This window comes from Geotrypetes seraphini, chromosome 9 (assembly GCF_902459505.1).
Source record: "Geotrypetes seraphini chromosome 9, aGeoSer1.1, whole genome shotgun sequence".
Taxonomy (NCBI): Eukaryota; Metazoa; Chordata; class Amphibia; order Gymnophiona; family Dermophiidae; genus Geotrypetes; species Geotrypetes seraphini.
This window is the reverse complement of record NC_047092.1, coordinates 116,570,737-116,594,812: the sequence shown is the minus strand read 5'-3', so window position 1 is coordinate 116,594,812 and position 24,076 is coordinate 116,570,737. Positions and strand designations below refer to the sequence as shown.

Sequence of the window (24,076 nt, the reverse complement as noted above, 5' to 3'; positions counted from 1 at the left end):
ACACTCTCCACATATTAGGTTGACATCAGACACAGAAGTCTTCAAAAAATCTTAAAAGGACTTTATATTTACTACAGCATTTGAAAACCAAATACTGGTTTTCATTTGCTATTTTATCAGTGGTATGGGTTTGGAGCAGGATAAGCTTTAATGCAGGATAGTATTGTCAGTTAATTGAACATGCTATAAAAAAGCTGATAAAATGCTAAGCCCCCCCCCATTTTTTTTTTTTTTAAAATAATAAAACCACGATAGTGGTTTTTAGTGCAGGCCAGCGCACTGAATGCTCTGTGCTGCTCCCGATGCTCATGGGAACTGTGTGAGTGCTGAGAGCTACACAGAGCATTCAGTGTGCCGACCTGCTCAAAAAAACGCTATCGCAGTTTTGTAAAAGGGTGTGTGTGGGGGGTATTTAGTATAATTTTCCATTCTGAGTATTCTTGATTATTGCAACATCATATATCTGGGCAGGGCTGCCATCAGAAATTTCTGGGCCCCTTACTGAGCAATCCTATTGGGGCCCCCCCGCACCCCTTCCCCCCGACCCCCCCCCTTCTTCCATGGGCCAAATACACACATACTTTTCTCTCTCGCCGCACTCTTTGACCAAAAGATTTGTAAGCCTGCAATCACGTCAAGGTAGACTTTTTCAGCAGGGCCCTAACCTAACCTAAACTAAATTAATCTATACCTATCTATTCTAAACTAACATATGTCTAATACTGAACTAATAACAAACTAACAAACATCTGCATAATAAATAACTAATAAATAATAGTGCTAGTAGCTATAATTCACTTTTGAATGTAAAATCTCAGTTAAGGATTTCTTTTGACCTTTGTAGGCCAGAAGTAGATCACAATTGCAAAATATTTTTTGTAACAAGTATTAAATGTGTTTTTATAAATACTGTAAGCTTAATAAATATATCAGAAAAAACTACACATCTGAGTGCATATCTGAACATACACATCTGTATGATCCCATCCTCCTCAGCTTGCCTATAGCTGCATCATGCATGTTAAAAATGTACGATATGTTGATATGTGCACCTTCCTTCCTTCCCATCCATCCTCCTCAGCCTGTCCTTACACATCCACAGCTGCATGTTAATGATGATGTATATGTTATGATGATAAATAAGTGCATATGAGCACATCATTAACATGCAGCTATGGATGAATATAAAAAAGAAACAATATTCTGTACAATTGTCAATTTATAAATCAGCGTCTTCTCCCCACTCTCTCTTCCCCATTTCCCTTCGGCGTCCTCAGCCCACTCTCTCTCCACTTTCCTTCAGCACACGCACATAAAAACAAGCAAGTAATTTATATCATTTTCATTCTATTCATTCATAGAAATTAAAGTCTAAATAATGCCAATCACATAACAAAACATGATTTTACAAAAATAATTCCCTGCACAGTCACGCCTGCAAGGATTACTAGATGTCTTTCAGCAGCTCCCCTCCCTCCCTCCCCCTTACCTTTGTGGCCAAGTCAAAATGATCTACCAACAATAAAATTTTAAAAACACAAAGCACGCTGTACGCAGAGAAAATGTTAATTATCATTTATATTCCGCGAGTTTTCAAAGAGGTCAAGGCAGATGACTTTATGCAATGTCACCTCAGTAACAACTATACAAAAATAGACAAATATTCCCTCTCCCTTTTTACTAAAACGCTATAGCGGTTTTTAGCGCAGGGAGCTGCGCTGAATGCCCCACGCTGCTCTCAACGCTCATAGGCTCCCTGCGCTAAAAAAACGCTATTGCAGTTTAATAAAAGGGGGCCATAGTGCAAAATATAGACAGCATATGTAAATTCTCAAAGCAGACACATTTTGATCACTAAATTGAAAATAAAATCATTTTTCCTACCTTTGGTAATTTCATCAGTCTCTGGTTGCACTTTATTCTTCTGACTGTGCATCCAATATTTCTTCCCTTCTTTCAGCCTCTTGTATGCTTCCTCTCCTCCAGACCTCATTCCCTCCCCAAACTTTTTCTTTGTTTCACCCTGCCCCTTCTTTCTTTTTCTCTCTCTCCATACCCCCTTTCTTTCTGTATGTCTGTTTTTCTCTCTCTCTCACCCTGCCCCCTTCTTTCTTTCTCTCTCCACACCCTCTTTCGTTCTGTGTGTCTGTCTTTATCTCTCTCTCCGTGCCCCATTTTTCTTTGTTTCATCCTGCCCCCTTTCTTTCTTTCTGGCTTACTGTCCCCCCCCCCCTTTCTTTCTTTTTCCCTGCCCTCCCCTATGCCACCACCATTGGGAAAATGCTGCCACCGCCACTGGGGAATAGGCTGCCACTGCCGCCATCGGGAACAGGCCGGCGCTGAGTTCGCCCTGCTTCTCTTCCCTGTGGCTCTTTAGCCACTTGAGTGCCACCGCCGCCATCGGGAACAGGCCGGCGCCGAGTTCTCCCTGCGGTGCCGACCAACTCTCGCCACTCGCGTCAATTCCGACGTCGGAGAGGACGTTCTAGGCCAGCCAGGCAGCGATTGGCTGGCCCAGAACGTCCTCTCCGACGTCAGAATTGACGCGAGTGGCGAGAGTTGGTCGGCACCGCAGGGAGAACTTGGCGCCGGCCTGTTCCCGATGGCGGCGGCGGCACTCAAGTGGCTAAAGAGCCGCAGTTTGCCGGCCTAGGGAGAACACTGGAGGGTAGCCAGCTGTGCACCCCCTTGGGACGTAAACCCGGGGCAGGGTGGGGCGGACCGCCCCCCCACCCTCCCCCACCTTGTTATGCCACTATCTGCACCTCACTCCCTCCCTATGACCAAAAATTCTCCTTTCTTCTATTCCCCGTGTACACAAACATTTCTTTCCCTCCCTTCCTCTCTCCCAAGTCATGCCTTCTGTGTCCAAAAACCCATTCCCTCCCCTACCTCAGCATCTCTTTCCCTCCCTTCCTCTTTCCCAAGTCCATGCCTTCTGTGTCCAAAAACCCATTCCCTCCCCCACCTCAGCATCTCTTTCCCTCCCTTCCTCTTTCCCAAGTCCATGCCTTCTGTGTCCAAAAACCCATTCCCTCCCCCACCTCAGCATCACTTTCCCTCCCTTCCTCTCTCCCAAGTCCATGCCTTCTGTGTTCAAAAACCCATTCCCTCCCCCACCTCAGCATCACTTTCCCTCCCTTCCTCTCTCCCAAGTCCATGCCTTCTGTGTCCAAAAACCCATTCCCTCCCCCACCTCAGCATCACTTTCCCTCCCTTCCTCTCTCCCAAGTCCATGCCTTCTGTGTCCAAAAACCTATTCCCTCCCCCACCTCAACATCTCTTTCCCTCCCTTCCTCTCTCCTAAGTCCATGCCTTCTGTGTCCAAAAAAGCACTCCCTCCCCCCTTTTGTGTTCTGCGTTTGCCTCCCAGCCCATCTTTGCAACTTTCTCAGCAAAACGGAGCTCGAGCCGAGAGGCTTGTCTCCTGTTTCCTGCCTGCCCTGCCGCGCACAAATAGCCGACCGGAAGTATTCTCCGACGTCGGAGGGCAGGCTTTGCTTAAGCCCTCCCTCCGACGTCAGCGCTGACATCGGGGAACACTTGCGATCAGCTATATGTGAGCGACAGGGCAGGAAGGAACAGAAGACGAGCCTCGCGGCTCGAGATGTATTTACCTCTGTGGGTCCCCCGTCCAGCTCTCTCCTGTGCACCTGGGGCGGACCGCCCCACCTAGGTACACCACTGGGACCGGCACCGGTCCGCGGACCGGCGGTTGAAGAACTGTGGTCTAAGACCCTGGGGGAGCCCGGGCCCCCTATCAGCTCCGGGCCCCTGAATGCAGGATTGGTAGTACTGCCCTGATGGCGGCCCTGTATCTGGGCGCCTTTAAGAAAATTATCAGAAAATTGAGGATGGTTCAGAATACGACCATCTGTCTCATTTTTGGCTTGAATAAATAGGAACATGTTACCCCTTTCAATCAAAAGTTGCACTGGTTGCCATTATACTTATTTTACTTTATTTAATTTAAGTTTTAACAGCTTCAACTCTACCAGTTAAGTAACTATTGTCAACTTACAAGTTTATATGTACATTCTGTTTTAACTATTGCCAGTATACATGTTTTAAACTATTATTTTTTTATTAGTTAATATTTCTTTTGCTATAATATTTTTTATATTGTTCTATCCGTTGTATTTGTCTTTCATTTTACCTTTTCTTGCAAGTCACTCCTGTTATCACTCTGCTCTCCTAATGCTTCTCCCCTTCTCCACACCGGTAGCACCGCCTATATATTTCTCTGTCTTGCGGCGCACGCCGAAGGCGCGCGCCAAAGGAGCGCACCTAAGGAGCAGGTTCTGCTCCTTTATGCGCTCCTTCATGCAGCTCCTTCTAACTTTATTGTCTTTTCCACACTGCTTACCTACGATTAAACAATTTTCAAATCTCCTTTCATCTTACATACTCCTACTTCTCACAAGCTATTTACTAACTTCTTCTCTTGTAATCCATTATTTTCCCCACTTTTCTCCTTCTACTTCTTCACTTATCCCTCCCAATACAATGTCCTCCATCCCCTCTTTTTGGGGCCATCGACCACACAAACACACACCTCAAGTAACATCTACCATCACCCGACCTAGGCATAATATCTCCATACCACTACATTCCACCAATACATCCAATCCTCAACAAAATAACTCCTCCTCTAAACTTAACTCAGGCCTGATTAATGTACGTTCCATTAAGAATAAATACCATTTAATTCACGATATTATCTTACAACATAATCTTCAATTATTATGTCTCACTGAAATCTGGCTATCACAGGGAGAAGATGCTTACATCACTCAAGCCTGCCCCCCAAACTATAAAGCTATTTTCCAACCCCGCCCAAACAAAAAAAAGGAGGCAGTCTAGCTGTCATCTACCATACTTCCATCCTTTTTCAGTCAAATATTCCCAACCAATTCTCCAATCCTCTAATTGAAACTCTGCATTTCTCTCTTAAACACTGTTCTTCTCTCAATTTCCTCTTGATCTATTTACCCCCACCCGTAACCAAACTCTCACTTTCTACCCTTACCTCCACTTTATCAGACTTTAATATAGCCTATCCTGAGTCTATAATACTCGGAGATTTCAACATACATTTTAACTCTCCCAATCACCATAATACCTCTGAACTATTAACCTTGCTTTCCGATCTATCGCTCTCTCCACTTATCCACACGCCTACACACTCTGCCGGAAACACACTTGATATGATTCTAAGTTCAAACTCTATCAATCATCTTTTCAAAAATTTCCACTTTCATCCAGTACCATGGTCAGATCATACTCTGATCACCTGGCAATTAAAACTACTAATATCTCCCCAGCACGATCAACAAATAACCAATATTCCTTTTACCCGAGACATTAACAAAATAACACTTCCGACCATTCAATCCTCCTTTGAAATAAATCTCAAAGACTTTTCTTCTCTTTCACTCACTGAACAAATCCCTCTTTGGGAAACACATACATCCTCCTTACTAGATTCTCTGGCTCCCAAATCCGAACATAAATCCACCAACAGTCAATCCTCCAAAAAAAATAAAATAAAAAAACACCACCCCTGGTATAACGAAAAACTAGCCCTTCTCCGCAAACAATTGCGATCTGCCGAAAATAAATGGCGTAAGACACGCTTTAACAATCACCTCATTCAGTTCAAAGAAAAAGCATCCTATTATAAAAAAACTATCCAACAAACCAAAAAAGATTATTATGCTAAGCTCATTTCATCCACCCGTAATTCCTCTACTCTTTTCAGTCTTGCACAGTCGCTTTCTAAATATTCTAAAAAAAAACAAAACCCACCTATTTCAACCTTACCTTCAGCTGCGGAACTTTCACAATACTTTGACACTAAAATCAAAGATATCAGATCACTATTAGGCTCTTCATTACCTTCACTTTCTGTTCAAACTTCAGCCGACACGACTCTACTTCCTTTTAGCTCCTTTAATAGCTTCAAAATGCCCACTTTATCTCAACTACTTCTCAATTTACAATCTCTTAATCCCTCTAATAACCCCTTGGAAAGTATCCCTCCAATACTTCTTAAAAAATTCTACTCTTTTTTCGGCCCATACCTTTGGGAAATGATTTCCAAATCTCTCTCTGAGAGCTTGGTCCCAATTGCCTGGAAAACAGCACTCATCTTTCCTAAACTCAAACAAAATAATACAGATCCCACTCTACCTAAAAACTATCGACCTATAGCTAATTTACCCTTAGTTTCTAAACTTACAGAAAAAATTATTCATTCGCAATTAACAGATTTTTTCGAAAAAACCCATGCACTACATCCATGTCAAATTGGTTTTCGCTCTTCACACTCCACAGAACTATCACTCTTAGGACTTATCTCAACCATACACTACTATCAGGATCATCAGAAATCTACAATTTTAATTTCTCTCGACCTGTCCGCGGCTTTTGACACTATCGATCACTCTCTTCTTCTCCTCAGATTAAAAGACAGTGGTATAACAGGAAGTGCCCTCTCCTGGTTCATATCCTATTTTCACGAACGATGCTCCAAAGTTCAAGCAAAAAACGAAACTGCTCCTACCATACCCCAAACATTTGGAATTCCTCAAGGTTCAATCTTATCTCCTCTACTTTTCAACATATTTCTATCTCCACTTCTTACTCTGGCGCAATCCATAGGATTTACTATCTACGCTTATGCTGACGACATACAACTCCTTCACCCTATCAATACTACTAACGCTTTAGACATAACCGAAATAAACAATAAATTAAACATCATAAGCGACTGGTTACATTCAAATAAACTCTCACTTAACATTGATAAATCTTGTGGACTTCTTCTTCCCATCAAATCATCTGAATCATTATTAGGAACAATCTCAATCAAATCTTTACCTTTACAAATGCTAACTAAAATTAAACTTCTCGGCGTCATCTTCGACAGAGAACTATCTTTTCACGACCACATAAGTTCGGTCGTTAAAATTTGTTATTTTAAACTTCGGATTATTCGATCACTCTGTCCTATCCTAAATACTGACTCAATCAAGACCTTGACCCATTCCCTAGTCATCTCCCAATTAGACTACTGTAACTCCCTCCTTAACGGACTCCCTCAAAAAGAACTACGACGACTGCAATTAATACAAAATTCCGCAATAAAACTAATATATAAAAAAGGTAAATTTGAACATGTCACTCCCCTTCTTAAAGAGGCCCATTGGCTTCCCATCAATCATCGCATCACCTACAAAATCATCCTACTCTCTTTTAAAATTAAACTTTTCCATCAACCATTATTCCTCGATAAACTACTAATTCCACAAAGTTCCCCTCGTATATTAAGATCTACCGACCAAAAACTCTTGTTTATTCCTTCTTTAAAAGAATTTTACTACACCAGAAAAACCAACTTCGCAGTAACTGCCCCCACACTATGGAATTCTCTTCCACAATCTCTACGGGACGAACAAAATCTAACTAAATTCAAGTCTGGCTTAAAGACATTCTTATTTCAAGATGCTTTCAATTGAACCTAGATCACTTCTTTTCTCTTTTCAAATCTTCTTTTTTTTTTTTTTTGTCTCTTTCTCTCCTTTTTTCTACCTCTTACTGCGAATTAATACTTGCTCCAACAATGCCACCCTATCCCTCACGTTCTACCCCTTCCCCTCCCCCCCTCTTTCACTAAATTTTGTAACTTCTCCCCTACTCCCCTCACATTCCTCACTATCCAGTTTGTCTAGTCTTTGTCATCCATGTTCACTTTATCTTATAACATTTTTAGCCTATACAAAACATTGTTAACCGGCCAGATATTCACGTGATGGTCGGGATATTAAAAACTAATAAACTTGGAAACTTGGAATCCCGAGTTCTGTTTAAGTTCATATGCATCTGTTACAAAACAGTATTTGGTACGTCACCGGGTTATATTAACCCTCACTTCACTTTTAGTTATAACAGTAAGAGCTCTCGTAGAATACATCTGTTTGTTTTTCCCTCATTAAAATTATGTCATTATAAAAGGTTCTTTGAAAGAACCTTTTCTTTCCAGGCGGCTAAACTAAATTCATGGCTCGCCCAAATTGTGCTTGATGCCTCTTCTTATCTTGATTTTAGAAAACAGATTAAAACTCAATTATGTAACAGGCTGAGTTCTTAACATATTTTATTATTATAATCTTTTATTCATAAGAACATAGGGATCCAAGATGGCCGCGGATGCAAACCGCTGAAGCAGGTCGCCGAACATACGCTAAAGTTAAAATTTCTGAGTTTCTCAGAGCTGCATTTTGCCTTCAACATGCCGAAAAGAAGGGGAAAGAGCACCGGTGGGGCCTCCCTGCGCTCCGGAACACTTACCTCCGGCAATATAGAAGCGCTGTTTCGGCGATTCCAGGGCACCATGATGACGTCGGGATTGCAGTTAGAGACACCCCGTGGGAACGGAGGTGTCTCACCGAAGTCTTGAGACCACTCTGAGCCCCGACGTAAGACCTCCTCCTTTGCACCCCCGTGCAACCAGCTCCCCAGGGGTCGAGAGCCCACCAGAAGTCGAGATGAGCTCTCCCCTAGAGGCTGCGCGGAGCTGTGTTGAGGAAGCCGATTCAGGCTCACAGGCTCTGCAGGAGAGCCTGAATATGGACGGGGTTGCTGCAACAACTGAAACTGGACCTACTCAGGCGGGGGAAAGTGGAGGAGAGCGGTCGAATGGTGAGCATAAACTATTGATTACTCATTTACAATTTCCTACCATAGTTAAGCCCCAAGAAGTTACTTTAGATGCCCTGTGGGACCTGGTGGCAAATATGGCAAAAACAATTAATGTTCAACAAGTGCAAGTGGAGGGGAAAATGAAAGACCAAGAAAAAGAAATTACCTTAATAAAGCAAGATATTGCTGACTCCAATATATCTTTAGACACTATCAAAAATGAATTAAAATCTTCCAAACAGCTTCAAGAGACTTTAATTAAGGACAATGTAAATTTAAGAAGGAAGATTGAAACATTTGAAAATTTTTCAAGAGGCAACAATATCAGATTGATTAATTTTCCACGAATTACAACAATTACTCCGCGAGAGATGTTAAAACGATACCTGACGGAAATATTAGAAGTTCCTGAGGGTTCATTACCTCCATTTACACAGGTGTACTATCTCCCTAAGAAAAATCAAATTCAGCAACAGGAAAATAGCCAAGGACAAATAGATGTATCGGCATTATTGGAATTATCAGATAAAGAATTGGCTACTCCTGCAACACTAGTGGCAACTTTAGCTCTAACAATGGACAAGAATTGGATTTTGAGACTTTTCTTTAAAAATAGAGCGAAAGAATTTATGGGACTCAAAATACAAATGTTCCCAGATTTAGCCAGGGACACACAAAGACGAAGAAAAGAATTTCTTATGTTAAAACCGGGAATAATAGCTCTTGGAGCAACTTTTTTCCTGCGTTATCCTTGTAAATGTGTTATACAATATAATTCCCAAAAATATGTTTTCTTTGAGCCTTACCAGCTGACAACTTTCCTATCTCTTTCTCGGCTTGAGAAGGAAAAGAATGGAGGAGTATAGAATAATTAAGATGTCCTTATCAGCTGACTTGCATTATTTTCCTTAATAATATTTCTTTATTTATCCGTTTATAATTACATTTTGGATCTTTTGTGGACTTGAGCTGATTTAAGTTAATTGGTATCTTGAATTTATAATATTGCTGTGATTTTCTTTTCTTGACTTAAAGCTTTCTGTACAAGTGAATCTTGAATTGTAATTTTGAAAATTGAATAAATAAATAATAAAAAAAAGAACATAAGAAATGCCTGCACCGGATCAGACCTGGGGTCCATCCAGTCCGGTGATCCGTACACGCGGAGGCTCAGCCAAGCATACCCTGGCGAATACATTAGTCACTCGTATCCCTCAATATGTCCCGCAAGAAGATGTGCGTCCAATTTTTCCTTAAATCTTAGAATGGTGGTTTCCTTCACCATCTCTTCCGGGAGAGAGTTCCAGGCATTCACCACTCGCTGTGTGAAGCAGAACTTTCTGACATTTGTCCTGGCCATGTCCCCTCTCAGCTTCAGGCCATGACCTCTGGTCCGAGTCTGGGTCACATTTGCCAATGTGAATAACGCTGTTTCTTGCTCATCATCCTTTCACGTAGGAATGGTGAGTGAGCTCGCTCCATTTTGTCGATTCCTTTTAGCAATTTAAAAGTCTCTATCAGATCCCCTCTTAGTCTTCTCTTCTCAAGGGTGAATAATCCCAGTTTTCCGAGGCGATCTTTGTAGCTCAAGTTATCCATACCTTTTACTAGCTTCGTCGCTCGCCTCTGCACCCTCTCCAGCAGAGTTATATCCTTCTTCAGGTATGGAGACCAGTGTTGGACACAGTATTCCAAGTGTGGTCTGACCATTGCTCTATAAAGCGGCATTATGACCTCCCTTGATCTACTCGTGATTCCCTTCTTTATCATGCCTAACATCCTGTTAGCTTTCTTTGCCGTCGCTGCGCATTGAGCCGACGGCTTCAGGGTCCTGTCTATCAGTACCCCCAGGTCTTTTTCTTGTTCGCTCTTCCCCAATGTTATACCTAACAGTTTATACTCATGCTCCTTGTTTTTGCAGCCCAGGTGCATCACTTTGCATTTTTCTACATTAAAACTCATCTGCCAATTTTCTGCCCATCTCTCAAGTTGTTTCAAATCTCTCTGGAGTTCCTCGCTGTCTTTTTGCGACCTGATTGCCCGGCATAGCTTTGTGTCATCTGCAAACTTGATGATAACACTGGTTGTTTCTTCTTCCAGGTCATTTACGAAGATATTGAATAAGATAGGCCCAAGAACCGAGCTCTGAGGCACACCGCTAGTTACTTTCTTCCAATCTGAGTACTTCCCATTTATGCCAACTCTCTGTCTTCTGTTTTCCAGCCATTTTCCTATCCATCTTAGTATATCCCCTTCTATTCCATGGTTTTGTATTTTATTGAGAAGTCTCACATGAGGTACTTTGTCGAACGCTTTCTGGAAGTCCAAGTATATTATGCCCACCGGTTCTCCTTTATCGACTTGTTTGTTCACTCCCTCGAAAAACTGAAGTAAGTTTGTCAAGCACAACTTCCCTTTCCTAAAGCCATGCTGACTACCTCTCAGCAGGTCATGGTTATCCAGATGCTGTACTATGCTGTCTTTAATCAAAGCCTCAACCATTTTCCCAGGGACCGATGTGAGACTCACAGGTCTATAGTTTCCTGGTTCTCCCCTTGATCCTTTTTTGAAGATTGGGATGACGTTCGCTATCTTCCAGTCTTCTGGTATCCATCCGGTTCTAATTGACATGTTAGTGAGGGATTGCAGTAGTTCTCCGATTTCCACCTTTAGTTCCTTTAATACTCTCGGGTGAATTCCATCTGGGCTAGGGGATTTGTCACTTTTTAGTTTGTCAATCTGATAGTATATCTGGTCCAGATCCACCTTCACTGTGGTGAGGCTCTCCTCTATTTCCCCCTTGAAAACTTTCGCTGTTTCGAGTATTGATATGGTGTCTTCCTTGGTAAAGACAGAAGCAAAGAAGGAATTTAATCTGTCTGCAATCTGTTTGTCCTCTTTGATGTATCCTTTTCTTCCTTGGTCGTCGAAAGGGCCCACTGTCTCCTTTGCAGGTTTCTTCCTTTTAACGTATCTAAAAAAAGGGTTTGAAGTTTTTGGCCTCTTGGGCTATTCTTTTAAGATTGTTGTACCCTCCTTTTATGGCATGTATGTATTTTTCTTATATTATATGCATATAACTTGTTGATTTCAATGATTTGCATTGTTTGTATTTCAATTAATTGTTGTGAACCGCCTAGAACTTCCTGGGTACGGCGGTATACAAAATAAAATTATGATTATTATTATTTTCTCTGTGTTAATTTTTTTAATAGTTTTAATTTTGTTTCTGATTTCTGATTATGTATATATAAAGTGTGATCTGCCTTGTCCAAGTGGAATATAAATCAATAAACCATAGCCATAAGTATATTCATATTTTGGTTACCATATGGCTTCAGAAAAAGGAATGGAAGTAAAACCTGGATGTCTTAAATCCATCTTCTTTTTTTCTGGTGCCTTATAGTAACCTAATTCATATTCCTACTTTTTAGTGTTCATTCTTACAATCCAGCCTCTCTACATACTGTTTTTATTGGCGGAATCTTTTTAATACTTTATTTGTTATATTTTCCCTCCATTCGTGCTTTTGCAGAATTTACTAGTGTGCTATTGAGATAGATATGGGGGGAAGCCAATGCTTGCCCTAGGATTGGTATTTGTACTATGGAATGTTGCTACTATTTGGATTTCTGCCAGGTACGTGTGACCTGGATTGGCCACTGTTGGAAGCAGGATACTAGGCCAGATGGATCTTTGGTCTGACTCACTCTGTCTGTTCTTATGTACTTCTCCTGCATCTTTCCTCAGCTCATTCAGATATAATTCTTCCCTTTTTTTCTTCTTTTTGAGATATGGGCTGTTTGAAAGTAGTTCTGACCATTACTTTTGCAGCTACCCCTTTTGAAACCCATATTGATGTTTCTTTCCTTTTACTTTTATCTACTTTCTAAATATAAAGATTTGATGCTTTCATAAAGACTTCTTTAAATTTAACCCACAAATCTGCTTGACTAAAAATCTTTCCATCCTATCAGTCTCTCTTTAAGTTATTCCCCTATCTTAATTAAGTTTTCAAGTTTATTTCTTATTTGATATACTGTCTTTCATCAGTCCAGGACCCTGACCTCAGTGTTACTCTTCTCTGCTTTTGCTTTATATTAAATTATACCATTACTAGAACACTTGTCCCCATTGTGTCTAAGATACCTATTTTAACCATAAGCATATGTATATTCATGTGTTTTATGAATGCATACTTTTATAAGTATACTTGATTTAAATGTGTAGCCATCCTATTGGTAAATAATGCAGTTAGGTTTCATAGTTTAGAGCATTACCTGGATCTCTTTGTAATTACAATTTGTTGGGTTTTTTTCTCTTTTCAGAAAACAGAATACCACTCAGTCCCTGAGGAGGTTTAAGGGTAAGGCTGTTATTTCTTACTGTATCTTGCACTTCATTTCACCATGATTGACTAGGCATAAAACGACTAGTGGCTATTGCTCATAGCTCAAATCCTATCCCTTAGTTATTCTAGCATAGGGATAGACAATCTGTTATACACAGAGGGACACATGAATGTCAGCACTATCCCTAGCAGGTACAGGTGCCTTTATTTGATATACCGCAATGTTACAATAAATAGTAAATTGATTTGGTTTACAATAAAAAGTAAAATAATTAAGAAAGAACTCCATTAATTAAAGACCTGACCCATAAGACTACTCCTAAAGCCCCCAAAACAAGTACCCTAAAAGTCATCCAAACAATCATCGCCATAAATCTCTATAAAGCCTTATAACCTCCTAAATTTCATTTCAAGCCTCAATTACACAATTTGAAATAGGTAAGCTTTCAAAAGTTGTTTTTTTTTTTTAATGATTCAAAGACATTTCTTGCTTGTCAGAGGAAGGGCATTCCACAATTTTAGGCCTATGCAGAAGAAAGCCCCTTTCCTAGCTGCTTCCAATTTCGCTGCTTGTATCCCTGGTACCACCAACAAATTCACCTCACTAGATCTTAAGGCTTTGGTGGGTCTATAAGGTTTTAAAAGCTTCACCAGAGTGACTGGAAGCCCAGACCACAGACTTTTAAAAAACTAACAGAATCACATTTGAAATGAATTTGAAAATACACCAGCAACCAGCAATTCTGAATAAGTAAAGGAATAACATGATCTCCTACCCCTTTCCCAGTAATCATCTTAACAGCAACATTTTGCAATACAGGTAGTCCCCAGGTTAAGAATGGGTTCCGTTTTTTAAACCGTTCTTAAGTTGAATTTGTATGTAACTCAGATCTGTACAGTACACAGTCTATAAAAATATTAAACATTAAAGAAATAGCCCTCGAAATAAAATACTATAGTTTAAATAGAAAGAAAAGATAGGAGGTTTACACTTACTTTTGTTCTTCAACCATCCTACTGTTCCCTCTCCACCACCACATCCAACATTTCTCCCTTTCATCTCTCTTCCCCATGCATCTGTACCTCATGTTTCTTCCACCACCATGTCCAATATTTCTCCCTCCCTCCTTATGCCCAACAATATGCCTATGAACAATTCTCCTCTTTCTTCATTTCCCTATGTGTACCATCTCTCTTTCCCTCTCACTCAGACTCCCATGCCCAACAATTCTCTTTTTCTATTCCCTCTCCCACCTCAGCATCTCTTTCCCTCACTCCCTTCTTTCTTCCATTCTATATCACAAGTTCATGCTCCTCTACCTCCCTACTTTGTCTGGTTTCCTCCTTTCCTTCTGTGTCCCAATGCACCCCTTGTCCTCCTACTCACTATCCTCCCTCTCGTGCGTGTTGCCTCCTCTGGCCAGCTCTCTCCTCCCTGCCATACTGCTCAAAGCAATGGCTGTGGTTCCTGCACGTAGCCCGCAGCTGACCTGGAGCCTTCCCAGAGAGAGGGAATGCTTACTGGTCAGCTGTGGGCCACATGCAGGACCCGTGGCCGTGGCATAGAGAAATACAGCAGGGAGGAGGGAGCTGGCCAGAGGAGGCAACACCTGCAGGAGGGAGGCAAGTGAGGAAGAGGACAAGGGGCACATTGGGACAGAAGGGAAGAAGGGGCGAATTGGGACAGAAAGGGAAGGCTTCTGAGTCATCCGCGGGCTGCGTGGGAACCACGGCCGCGGCTTTGAGAAGTATGGTGGGGAGGAGGGAGCTGGCCAGAGGAGGTAACACCCATGGGAAGGAGGCTAGTGAGGAGGACGAAGGGTGCATTGGGACATGGAAGGAAGGAAGAGGGGTGCATTGGGACAGAAAGGGAAGAAGAGGGTCATGTTGGCACATGAAGAGTGAAGCCCGGTTCATAAATACAAGTCCAACATAAGTCGGACGTTCTTAAACCAGGGACTGCCTGTACCTGTAACTGTTTTATATTACACCTCATTATATTTATCAACAAAGAATTGGCATAATCAAACTTGGTCATAAATAAAGCATGAACTAATGTCACAAAGGAGGATTTATCTAATGAACCCTTAATTGCTTTCAGCACATGCAGTATCATAAAACCTTGTTGAACCTTATTAGTCACCTGACGATCAAAGATCAGATTATCAAAAGTAACGTCCAAATACCTAAAAGAACTGGCTATTGGTAATATGTTCCCTAATAAATAAAGAGTGGGTGAAGGGGGCACTTGACCTCAATAAACCCAACAAATACTGTCTTTTCTACACTCAGACACATATAATGATTTTGTAACCAATTTTGGATCACTAAAAGACATGCATCCAACTTAGACAAATCTGGTAAATCTTGCCAGGTATGACATGTAAGTTGCAAGTCAGCCATGTACAAATATGCTGTTATGTCAAAGGATTGAATAAATGATAATGAACTTACATAAATATTAAATAAAATAGGTGAGAAAGAAGAGCCCTGTGGTACTCCATATTGGAGCTGATAACACCGAAGATTTATTTATTCTGTTCTGAACCAAAAAGGAACGATCTTTAACAAAACTCTCAAACCAGGGCAAAACAACTCCCCTAATTCACGAGTTATATAAAAGGTCAATCAAAATGCCAGGATCCACAGTATCAAATGCAGATTTGATATCCAGCATTATGTAATGTTGGAATAGGAAATGCACAGAACTCCATAAACCTTATGTGATAAATAAATATTTGATTAAAAAAGCAATGGAAACAAGCTGCTAGAGTCACTGTTTAAAATATTTGTGAAGTACAGTATTTGAAATCAAAATTCTGACTGATTATATTTTCTAAGGATACTTCCTTTGGTCTCATTGGCTGCCTAAAATTCAATGGTAGGCCGCAGGTTGCCCACCCATCTTCTAGTGCATGAGGGACTAAAGAAGTCTATAGGGATCTGTGTAGGTACAGGTAGCAAGTACATGTGAAAATGCTGGCATTCTAGTCATGAACATGCATACTTGAACACTGATGTTAAACCAACTTGTTTATTTCATAAAAGGACACAAGCAGAAGCTGTGGACCCAACACAGCAATGTGTTTCGGTGTCTGAGGAACGCCTGCATCAGGGGGTCACTAAACATAAAAACATAATACAACATATTAAAACACATAAAAATTAAATTTTTTAAAAAAAATTTTCTTAAGCCATACAAAGTAAATGAATACCAGAGGCCAATCAAGTAAATAAATAAGTACATATAAATATAATGAATGATACATATATCAAAGATATGTATATGTGACAAACAAAACATATGATAATGTTTATGCAAATACCTAAAAATGGAACCAAACCAGTGGCGTATATGTTCACAGATGACAGGTCTAGGATAAAACAAAGCTGTGTAGTAAAAATATGGAAATAGGACCATCAAAATACCATATTTCATCAGGAGAAAAACTCTAAAAACTACAGCATAACATAATATTTACAAAAGACAATAAAAGAGCGCAAAACATGTAGCTGAATAAACAAACTTCAAAAGCTATTTGATTGAAAGAATAAGTTTTGTAACAAGCTAGCAACCATACAGGATGTTAATGCAGAAAATCTCAAGTGTATCACTACATAACTTTGTAACAAAAGAGCAACTTTATAGAATGCTAATACAGAGAATCTCGAGTGTAACATTTCATGCATTGTAAAACCTGAATTGAAGAAAGAGGAAGGTGAGTATAAAGAGATATGAAAAGCCACAGGTAAGAAGAAAAAGTAGAAAAAAAGGGGGCCAAGAGAAAAGAAGGAAAAAAAGAGAGAGAAAGAAAAAAGAACAGGAGGAAGAGGGAAGAAAACCCCCAATGGAAAATAAGCCAAAAGAACACAGAAGAAAATCAGAGGACAACAAAAAAGGAAACTGTCCTGTCAGCATAGATGTAAGGGAAAACCCAAAATGCTAAAAGTGACACCAACAATGTTAATGATACAGCAAAAACTATTGAAAAAAACAGAATATCAACCCAAAAGGAAAATATGTAGAACTATATGAAAGAGCCTGGCGTACTGCACAATTAAAAGCGTATAAGGATACTGATACAACTGTGTGGCAGAAAAAACTGCAAGTAGTAGTGTCAGAAACAGGGGTAAGAAATGCTGAACAAGTGTATAAAGAAAGAAATACACCTCAAGCCATATTGAAAAAGCACAGAAACTGAGTAAAAACAAATAAACCATGAAACGTGTCCACTTACCTCAGTCCAACTAACATGCCAGAGTAACCAAAATCACTGAAAAGCTATGGAATCATTTTCAAAAAGGAAGCCGCCATTGCTGAAAGCATTTAAATACCCAGAGGAAACCACACCCATAAAACAGAAGAATAAGTAAAACCACCAAAAAAGGGAAGAAACACTTCTGAAATAAAAGAAAAAAATGCTAGAGATAACCAAAACAATTATATAAGTTATAAATTAAACTTAGTTGAGAGCTGATAACATATAATGTATAAGAACTGATTGACAGGAAGGTGGGACTACTAGGTCCACATGAAGAACAAGTAGAACAGTGCACATAAAGCTTGTTGATGAAAAACAGGAAAGTAAAACAAAACCTCATAGAACATACTGAACAAACATATGAACAACGGGAAAAAGGGGGATGAAAACAAAAGAAAAGGAAAAGTTAGAGAGAAAAAAAGGAAAAGAAAAAAGGGGGGGGGGGGAAGCCTTAAAGAAACAGATGAAAATCAAGTTCTTAATTAAGTTCATGAGGGATTACTGTATCAAATTGAAAAATACATTTTTGTTCCTCCTTGCAAAGTACATTATTCAAATCACCTCCTCTGCTACTGCTGTTAATAACTTTAAGTACAAAAAACTTAATGTCCTTTATGGTATGCCCTTCCTTAACCCAATGTTCCACTAATGGTGCTATCTGTATATTTTGATTTATGCAGCTACGATGTTCAATCAGGCGGGTCTTGACTAACCGTTTTGTTTTTCCTATATACAAAAAGTTGCAGGGACATAAAATCACATAGATCACCTAAGCAGTATTGCAATCTGAACTATGTCTAAGGGTAAAAACATAAGAATTGCCGCTGCTGAGTCAGACCAGTGATCCATCATGCCCAACAGTCCGCTCTCACGGCGGCCCTCTGGTCAAAGACCAGCACCCTAACTGAGACTAGCCCTACTAGCGCCCGTTCTTGTTCAGCAGGAACTTGTCTAACTTTGTCTTGAATCCCTGGAGGGTGTTTCCCCCTATAACAGCCTCCGGAAGAGCATTCCAGCTTTCTACCACTCTCTGGGTGATGAAGAACTTCCGTACGTTTGTACAGAATCTATCCCCTTTCAGCTTTAAAGAGTGCCTTCTCGTTCTCCCTATCTTGGAGAGGGTGAACATCCTGTCCTTATCTACTAAGTCTAGCCCCTTCAGTACCTTGACTGTTTCGATCATGTCCCCTCTCAATCTCCTCTGTTCGAGGGAGAAGAGGCCCAGTTTCTCTAATCTTTCGCTGTATGACAGCTCCTCCAACACCTTAACCATCTTAGTCTTAGTTGCTCTTCTCTGGACCCTTTTGAATAGGACCGTGTTCTTCTTCATGTACGATGGCCAGTGCTGGACGCATACTCTAGGTCAGGGCGCACCATGGCCTGGTACAGCGGCATGATAACCTTCTCTGATCTATTCGTGATCCCCTTCTTTATCATTCCTAGCATTCTGTTTGCCCTTTTTGCCGCCGCCACACATTGCGTGGATGACTTCATTGACTTGTCGATCAGAACTCCCAAGTCCCTTTCCTGGGAGGTCTCTCCAAGAACCGCCCCGACATCCTGTATTTGTGCATGAGATTTTTGTTACCGACATGCATCACTTTACACTTATCCACATTGAACCTCATCTGCCATGTCGATGCCCATTCCTTGAGCCTGATTATGTCACGTTGCAGATCTTCGCAATCCCCCTGCATCTTCACCACTCTGAATAACTTTGTATCGTCTGCAAATTTAATCACCTCACTCGTCGTACCTATGTCCAGATCGTTTATTAAGATATTAAAGAGCACGGGTCCAAACACTGAGCCCTGCGGCAATCCACTGGTGATGCTCTTCCAGTCCAAGTATTGTCCATTTACCCCCACTCTCTGTTTCCTATGCTCCAGACAGTTTTTAATCCATATGAGTATTTCACCCTCGATTCCATGGCTCGCAATTTTCTGAAGTAGTCGTTCATGAGGAATCTTGTCGAACGCCTTCTGAAAATCCAGATATACAATGTCGACCGGATCGCCCTTGTCTATCTCTGTTTACTCCCTCAAAGAAGTGCAGCAAGTTCATCAAACAAGATCTGCCTTTGCTAAAACCGTGCTGACTGGTCCTCATCAGCCCGTGTCCGTCAAGGTGATCAATGATGCTGTCCTTTATCAGTGACTCTACCATCTTTCCTGGTACCGAGGTCAGACTTACAGGTCTATAGTTTCCTGGATCTCCCCTCGAACCTTTCTTGAAGATTGACGTAACATTCGCCACCTTCCAGTCTTCCGGAATCTTTACCGATTTGATCGACAGTTTGGCTATTAGTTGAAGCAGTTCTGATATGGTCCCTTTCAGTTCCTTGATGACTCTCGGATGGATGCCATCCAGTCCCGGGGATTTATCGCTCTTAAGCCTATCAATCTGCCTACATACCTCCTCTAGACTCACCGTCAATCCTGCCAGCTTTCCGTCTTCGTTTCCAGCATATAGCCTGATGGGTTACGGTATGCTGTGTACATCTTTTTCAGTAAATACAGATACAAAAAATGTGTTCAGTTTGTCGGCAATTGCTTTGTCCTCTTTTAGTGCTCCCTTTATTCCATGGTCATCCAACGGTCCCACCGTTTTCTTCGTGGGTTGTTTCCCCTTAATATATTTAAAGAATGGCTTGAAGTTCTTTTGCCTCCTTGGCTATTTTTTCTTCGTAGTTTCTTTTGGCCCCTTTTACCGCCTTATGGCACCTGCATTGATGTTTGTGCTTTTTCCAGTTTTCGGCTGTTTTTGACCTTTTCCATTCCTTAAATGAAGTTTTCTTGTCTCTGATCGCTTCCTTTACCTCTACAGTGAGCCACGCTGATTGTTTGTTCTTTGATGGTTTTAGACCATCACAAATCAGTCGCTCTTTTATCGCTAGATATCTCTGCTGCATTTGACACAATTGATCATGATCTCCTACTTAGCCGACTTGAATCAATAGGCATTTGCGATCAAGTTCTCAACTGGTTTATTTCATATCTCACCAACCGCACTTCTTTAGTTAGATTCAATAATGAACACTCTAACTCCTTTGGGATTCCTCAAGGATCAATTTTATCGCCTCTTTTATTTAACATTTTTCTTTCTCCATTATTGAGTCTTTGCCAGTCAGTTGGTTTTACCTCCTTTTCATATGCAGATGATATCCAATTAATGCACCCTTTTGACCCCGAAAATCATGAAGACATTATGTCCATAAATAAAAACCTTGAATTAGTTCAAAACTGGCTCAACACAAACAAATTAGTGTTAAATATCAAAAAAACAAAAACTATGATTTTTAACTGGAAAAATGACATAATCCTTAAAATGCCATTCGTTCTTAATGATAACACTATAGAAATTGTCCCCAATTTAAAAATTCTAGGGGTTATAATTGACGATAAATTGATATTTCACGATCATATTAATAATATAGTCAAATCTTGCTTTTATAAACTGCGATTAATAAGATCAGTCGCCAAATTTCTTGAACCTAAATTGCGTAACATTCTGATCCACTCACTAGTTATAGCTAAAATAGATTACTGTAACTCCTTATTACTCAACATCTCTCAAAAAGAAAAACGACGTCTTCAAATCATTCAAAATACCGCCATTAAATTGATCTATAATGCTAGGAAATATGATCATGTTACGCCACTTCCTATCAGCCATCGCATTCTATTTAAGGTCATGCTGCTTATATTTAAAACCCTAGCCCACAACGAACCTCAGTTTATAGCACGAATGTTAATTCCTCATAATCCCATACGCTCACTCAGATCATCCTCTCAATACTTACTAGCTATACCTTCCCTGAAAACAATAGGTACAAGAAGATCAGATATGTTTTCTGTTATGGGCCCACAATGGTGGAACTCTCTGCCACAACATATTAAAAATGAAAAAGATCTTCTTTCTTTTAAAAAATCCTTAAAAATGCACCTTTTTAATGATGCCTTTAATACTCAATATTAATATTTTAATTTTTTAATTTTTTAACTACCCCCGTTTCCTTCTGTTTTTTCCATATTTGTTTTTCTCGATATAACAGATGTAACTTTTGCCCTTCTTCCCTCCCCAGTTAAAGTCTGTCTTGTCTTAAATTTGATGTTAACGAATTTTTTAATTTGTATCTTTATAATCTTATCCCTTTTTTACTTGTGTACATCGCTTTGTAAACAGATTCAGCGATACATCAAATATTAATAAACCTTGAACCTTAAACCTTTCCTCTTTGATCCCTTGTTGATACATGGTATATTTAGATTTTGTGTCACTGTGTCCTTAAAAAGGGACCAAGCTTGCTCTAGCGTTTTTACAGTGCTTATCCTCTTCTTAATCTTCTTCCTTACCATGAGTCTCATCCCTTTGTAATTCCCTTTTCGGAAGTTCAGTGCCATTGCTGTCATTTTGGACCGATGTTTCTCCCCTGCGTCCAGATCAAAGCGGATCATATTGTGATTGCTGCTTCCCAGTGTCCCTTCTAGTTCTACATCTTGTGCCGGTCCTCGCACGCCATTTAGAATTAAGACCAGAATTGCATTTCCTCTAGTATTTTCCTTGACAAGTTGTTCCAGGAAGCAATTGCCTACAGCATCCAAGAACTTGGTCTCTCTAATGCAGCCTGAGGTGCCTAGGTTCCAGTCTATTCCTAGATAGTTGAAGTCACCCATGATAACTGTGTTGCCTCCCTTGCAATTGCGTTTAATCTCGTCTGTCATTTCTCCATCAATTTCTTCGGACTGCCTTGGGGGTCGATAGTAGATGCCGATATTTATTTCCAGGCCATTTATTCCTGGAATTTTGACTCATAGAGACTTTAACTTATCAATCAGTTGTGGCGTGTTCTCTCCAGTAGATTCAATTTCCTCTTTGACGTATATGGTATTCCTAGTCTTAGGCTGTACAAATTCTGAGATCTCTAAATAATGTCTGTGATAGCCCCCTAGGGGCCAAAGTATTAACTATTGGAGTGGCAACAAAGATGGAACTAGATGTTCCTTCAAGTTCTTCTGTCTGGAGTATCTAATATAATAAAACGCTAGGCCGCGCATGCGCAGTTCCATCGCGTGCGTCCATTTTCTGTGAGATGTACAGCATCTCAGATAGGAGTGGCATGCGCCCGAAACACTCTCTCTCCTCCCCCAACACGGATGTCGGACACGGCGGCTGTCGGCCCGTGCTGTTTTTTGATCTGCCCTGCTCCTTGCCTGAAGTCCTCTCTCCTCCCCCGAGGCTGATGTCAGACGCGGCGGCTGTCTCCCCCGAGGCGGATGATCTTATGGGAATCAATGTTCTTCGCTCTGCCCTGCTCCTTGCCTTACTATATTTTTAAGTTGAAAGACCAGGCAGCGGCTCCTCTCAGGATTTCCACCTGCGTCGGAAGTCCAATGCAGTCGGGGATCTTGAGAGGAGCCGCTGCCGCCGTGTCTTTCAACTTAAAAATATACTAAGGCAAGGAGCAGGGCAGAACGATCTTCAAAATGGCGGCAAATCGATCTCCGTTCCTCCGGGGGGGGGGAGGGGGGTCTGGGAGGAGAGGGATCGCAGCCACACCGAAGAGCCCAGCAACTTTCCGCTGTCTGGGACCCGACTCATTTGCCGCCCCCCCCTCTTCCCTTACCGCGGGCCCGACTGGCGATTCAAGCAGCGTGTGCAGCACTCTTCACACGCTGCTTCGGGCCCTTCTACTGCCCTGATTTACTCTGGCACGTCCAGAGCAAATCAGGGCAGTAGAAGGGCCCGAAGCAGCGTGTGAAGAGTGCTGCACATACTGCTTGAATCGCCATGTGTAGTCGGGCCCGCGGGAAGGGAAGGGAAGGGTAGGGGGGGCGGCAAAGGACTCGGGCCCGCTTTTGTAGTTGCGACTGTGGGAAGGGAAAGAGGGTAGAGGAAACGCTAATGCAGGCACAGGGAACTGGTGTGGGGGGAGGGAATGCAGCTTTGCACAGACAGACAGAGGGAGGAAGGAAGACAGAAAGACAAGAAGAAAGACACAGGGGCAGGTGCACAGGGAACTGGTGTGGGGGGAGGGAATGCTGCTTTGGACAGACAGACGGAGGAAGGGACATAGAAAGACAAGAAGAAAGACACAGGGGCAGGTGCACAGGGAAATGGTGTGGGGGGAGGAAATGCTGCTTTGGACAGACAGACGGAGGAAGGGACACAGAAAGACAAGAAGAAAGACACAGGGGCAGGTGCGGGACAGCGGGAGTCGCGTCAGGAGGGGTGCGGGATGCTGCAGAGGGAACTTTTCCAATGGGTGCAACTGGGCGGCTGTCGGGAGCCTCTGATCACGGGCAGAGCAAGATAAGTGTATCATAGGGATAAGAAGGAGGGGGGGAGAAAAAGGAAGGGACGCCTACTGCTGGACAGGGGGAGAAGGAAAGAGGTGCTGATGGACAGGGGGGGTGAAGAAAAAAGAACGGAGGCCTAATATTGGACAGGGGGAGAAGGAAGGTGCTGTTGGACAGGGGGGAGGTAAAACAAAGGGAGAAGGGCTGCTGCTGCATAAGGAGACCTGTGAAGGGGTGGTGGTGGACACAGGGGAGGTAAAAGGAAGGGAGAATGGACAGGGGGAGCAGGCAAGGGGTGGTGATGGACAGCCAAGGAAAAAGAAAGACAGAAAGAAAGAAAGCGGCTAAGGAGAGAGAGAGAGAGAGAAAGAAATAGAGAGACACACACACATATATTCTAGCACCCGTTAATGTAACGGGGTATAAGACTAGTGCGACAATAAGGCGCTTATCTCTAAAAC

The 24,076-nt window shown here is 41.5% G+C and overlaps 1 protein-coding gene across 1 annotated transcript in view; it reads left to right on the top strand.

Annotated features, from left to right (window-relative positions):
* The window catches only part of SNED1 (sushi, nidogen and EGF like domains 1), a 1,138,259-nt gene that overhangs the window by 1,096,770 nt on the left and 17,413 nt on the right, over positions 1-24,076 (top strand). Inside the window, exon 31 of the mRNA XM_033958723.1 lies at positions 13,032-13,069. Coding sequence (XP_033814614.1) covers positions 13,032-13,057 — 26 coding nt within the window. The 3' untranslated portion in view covers positions 13,058-13,069. The remainder of the gene's footprint in view (positions 1-13,031; positions 13,070-24,076) is intronic.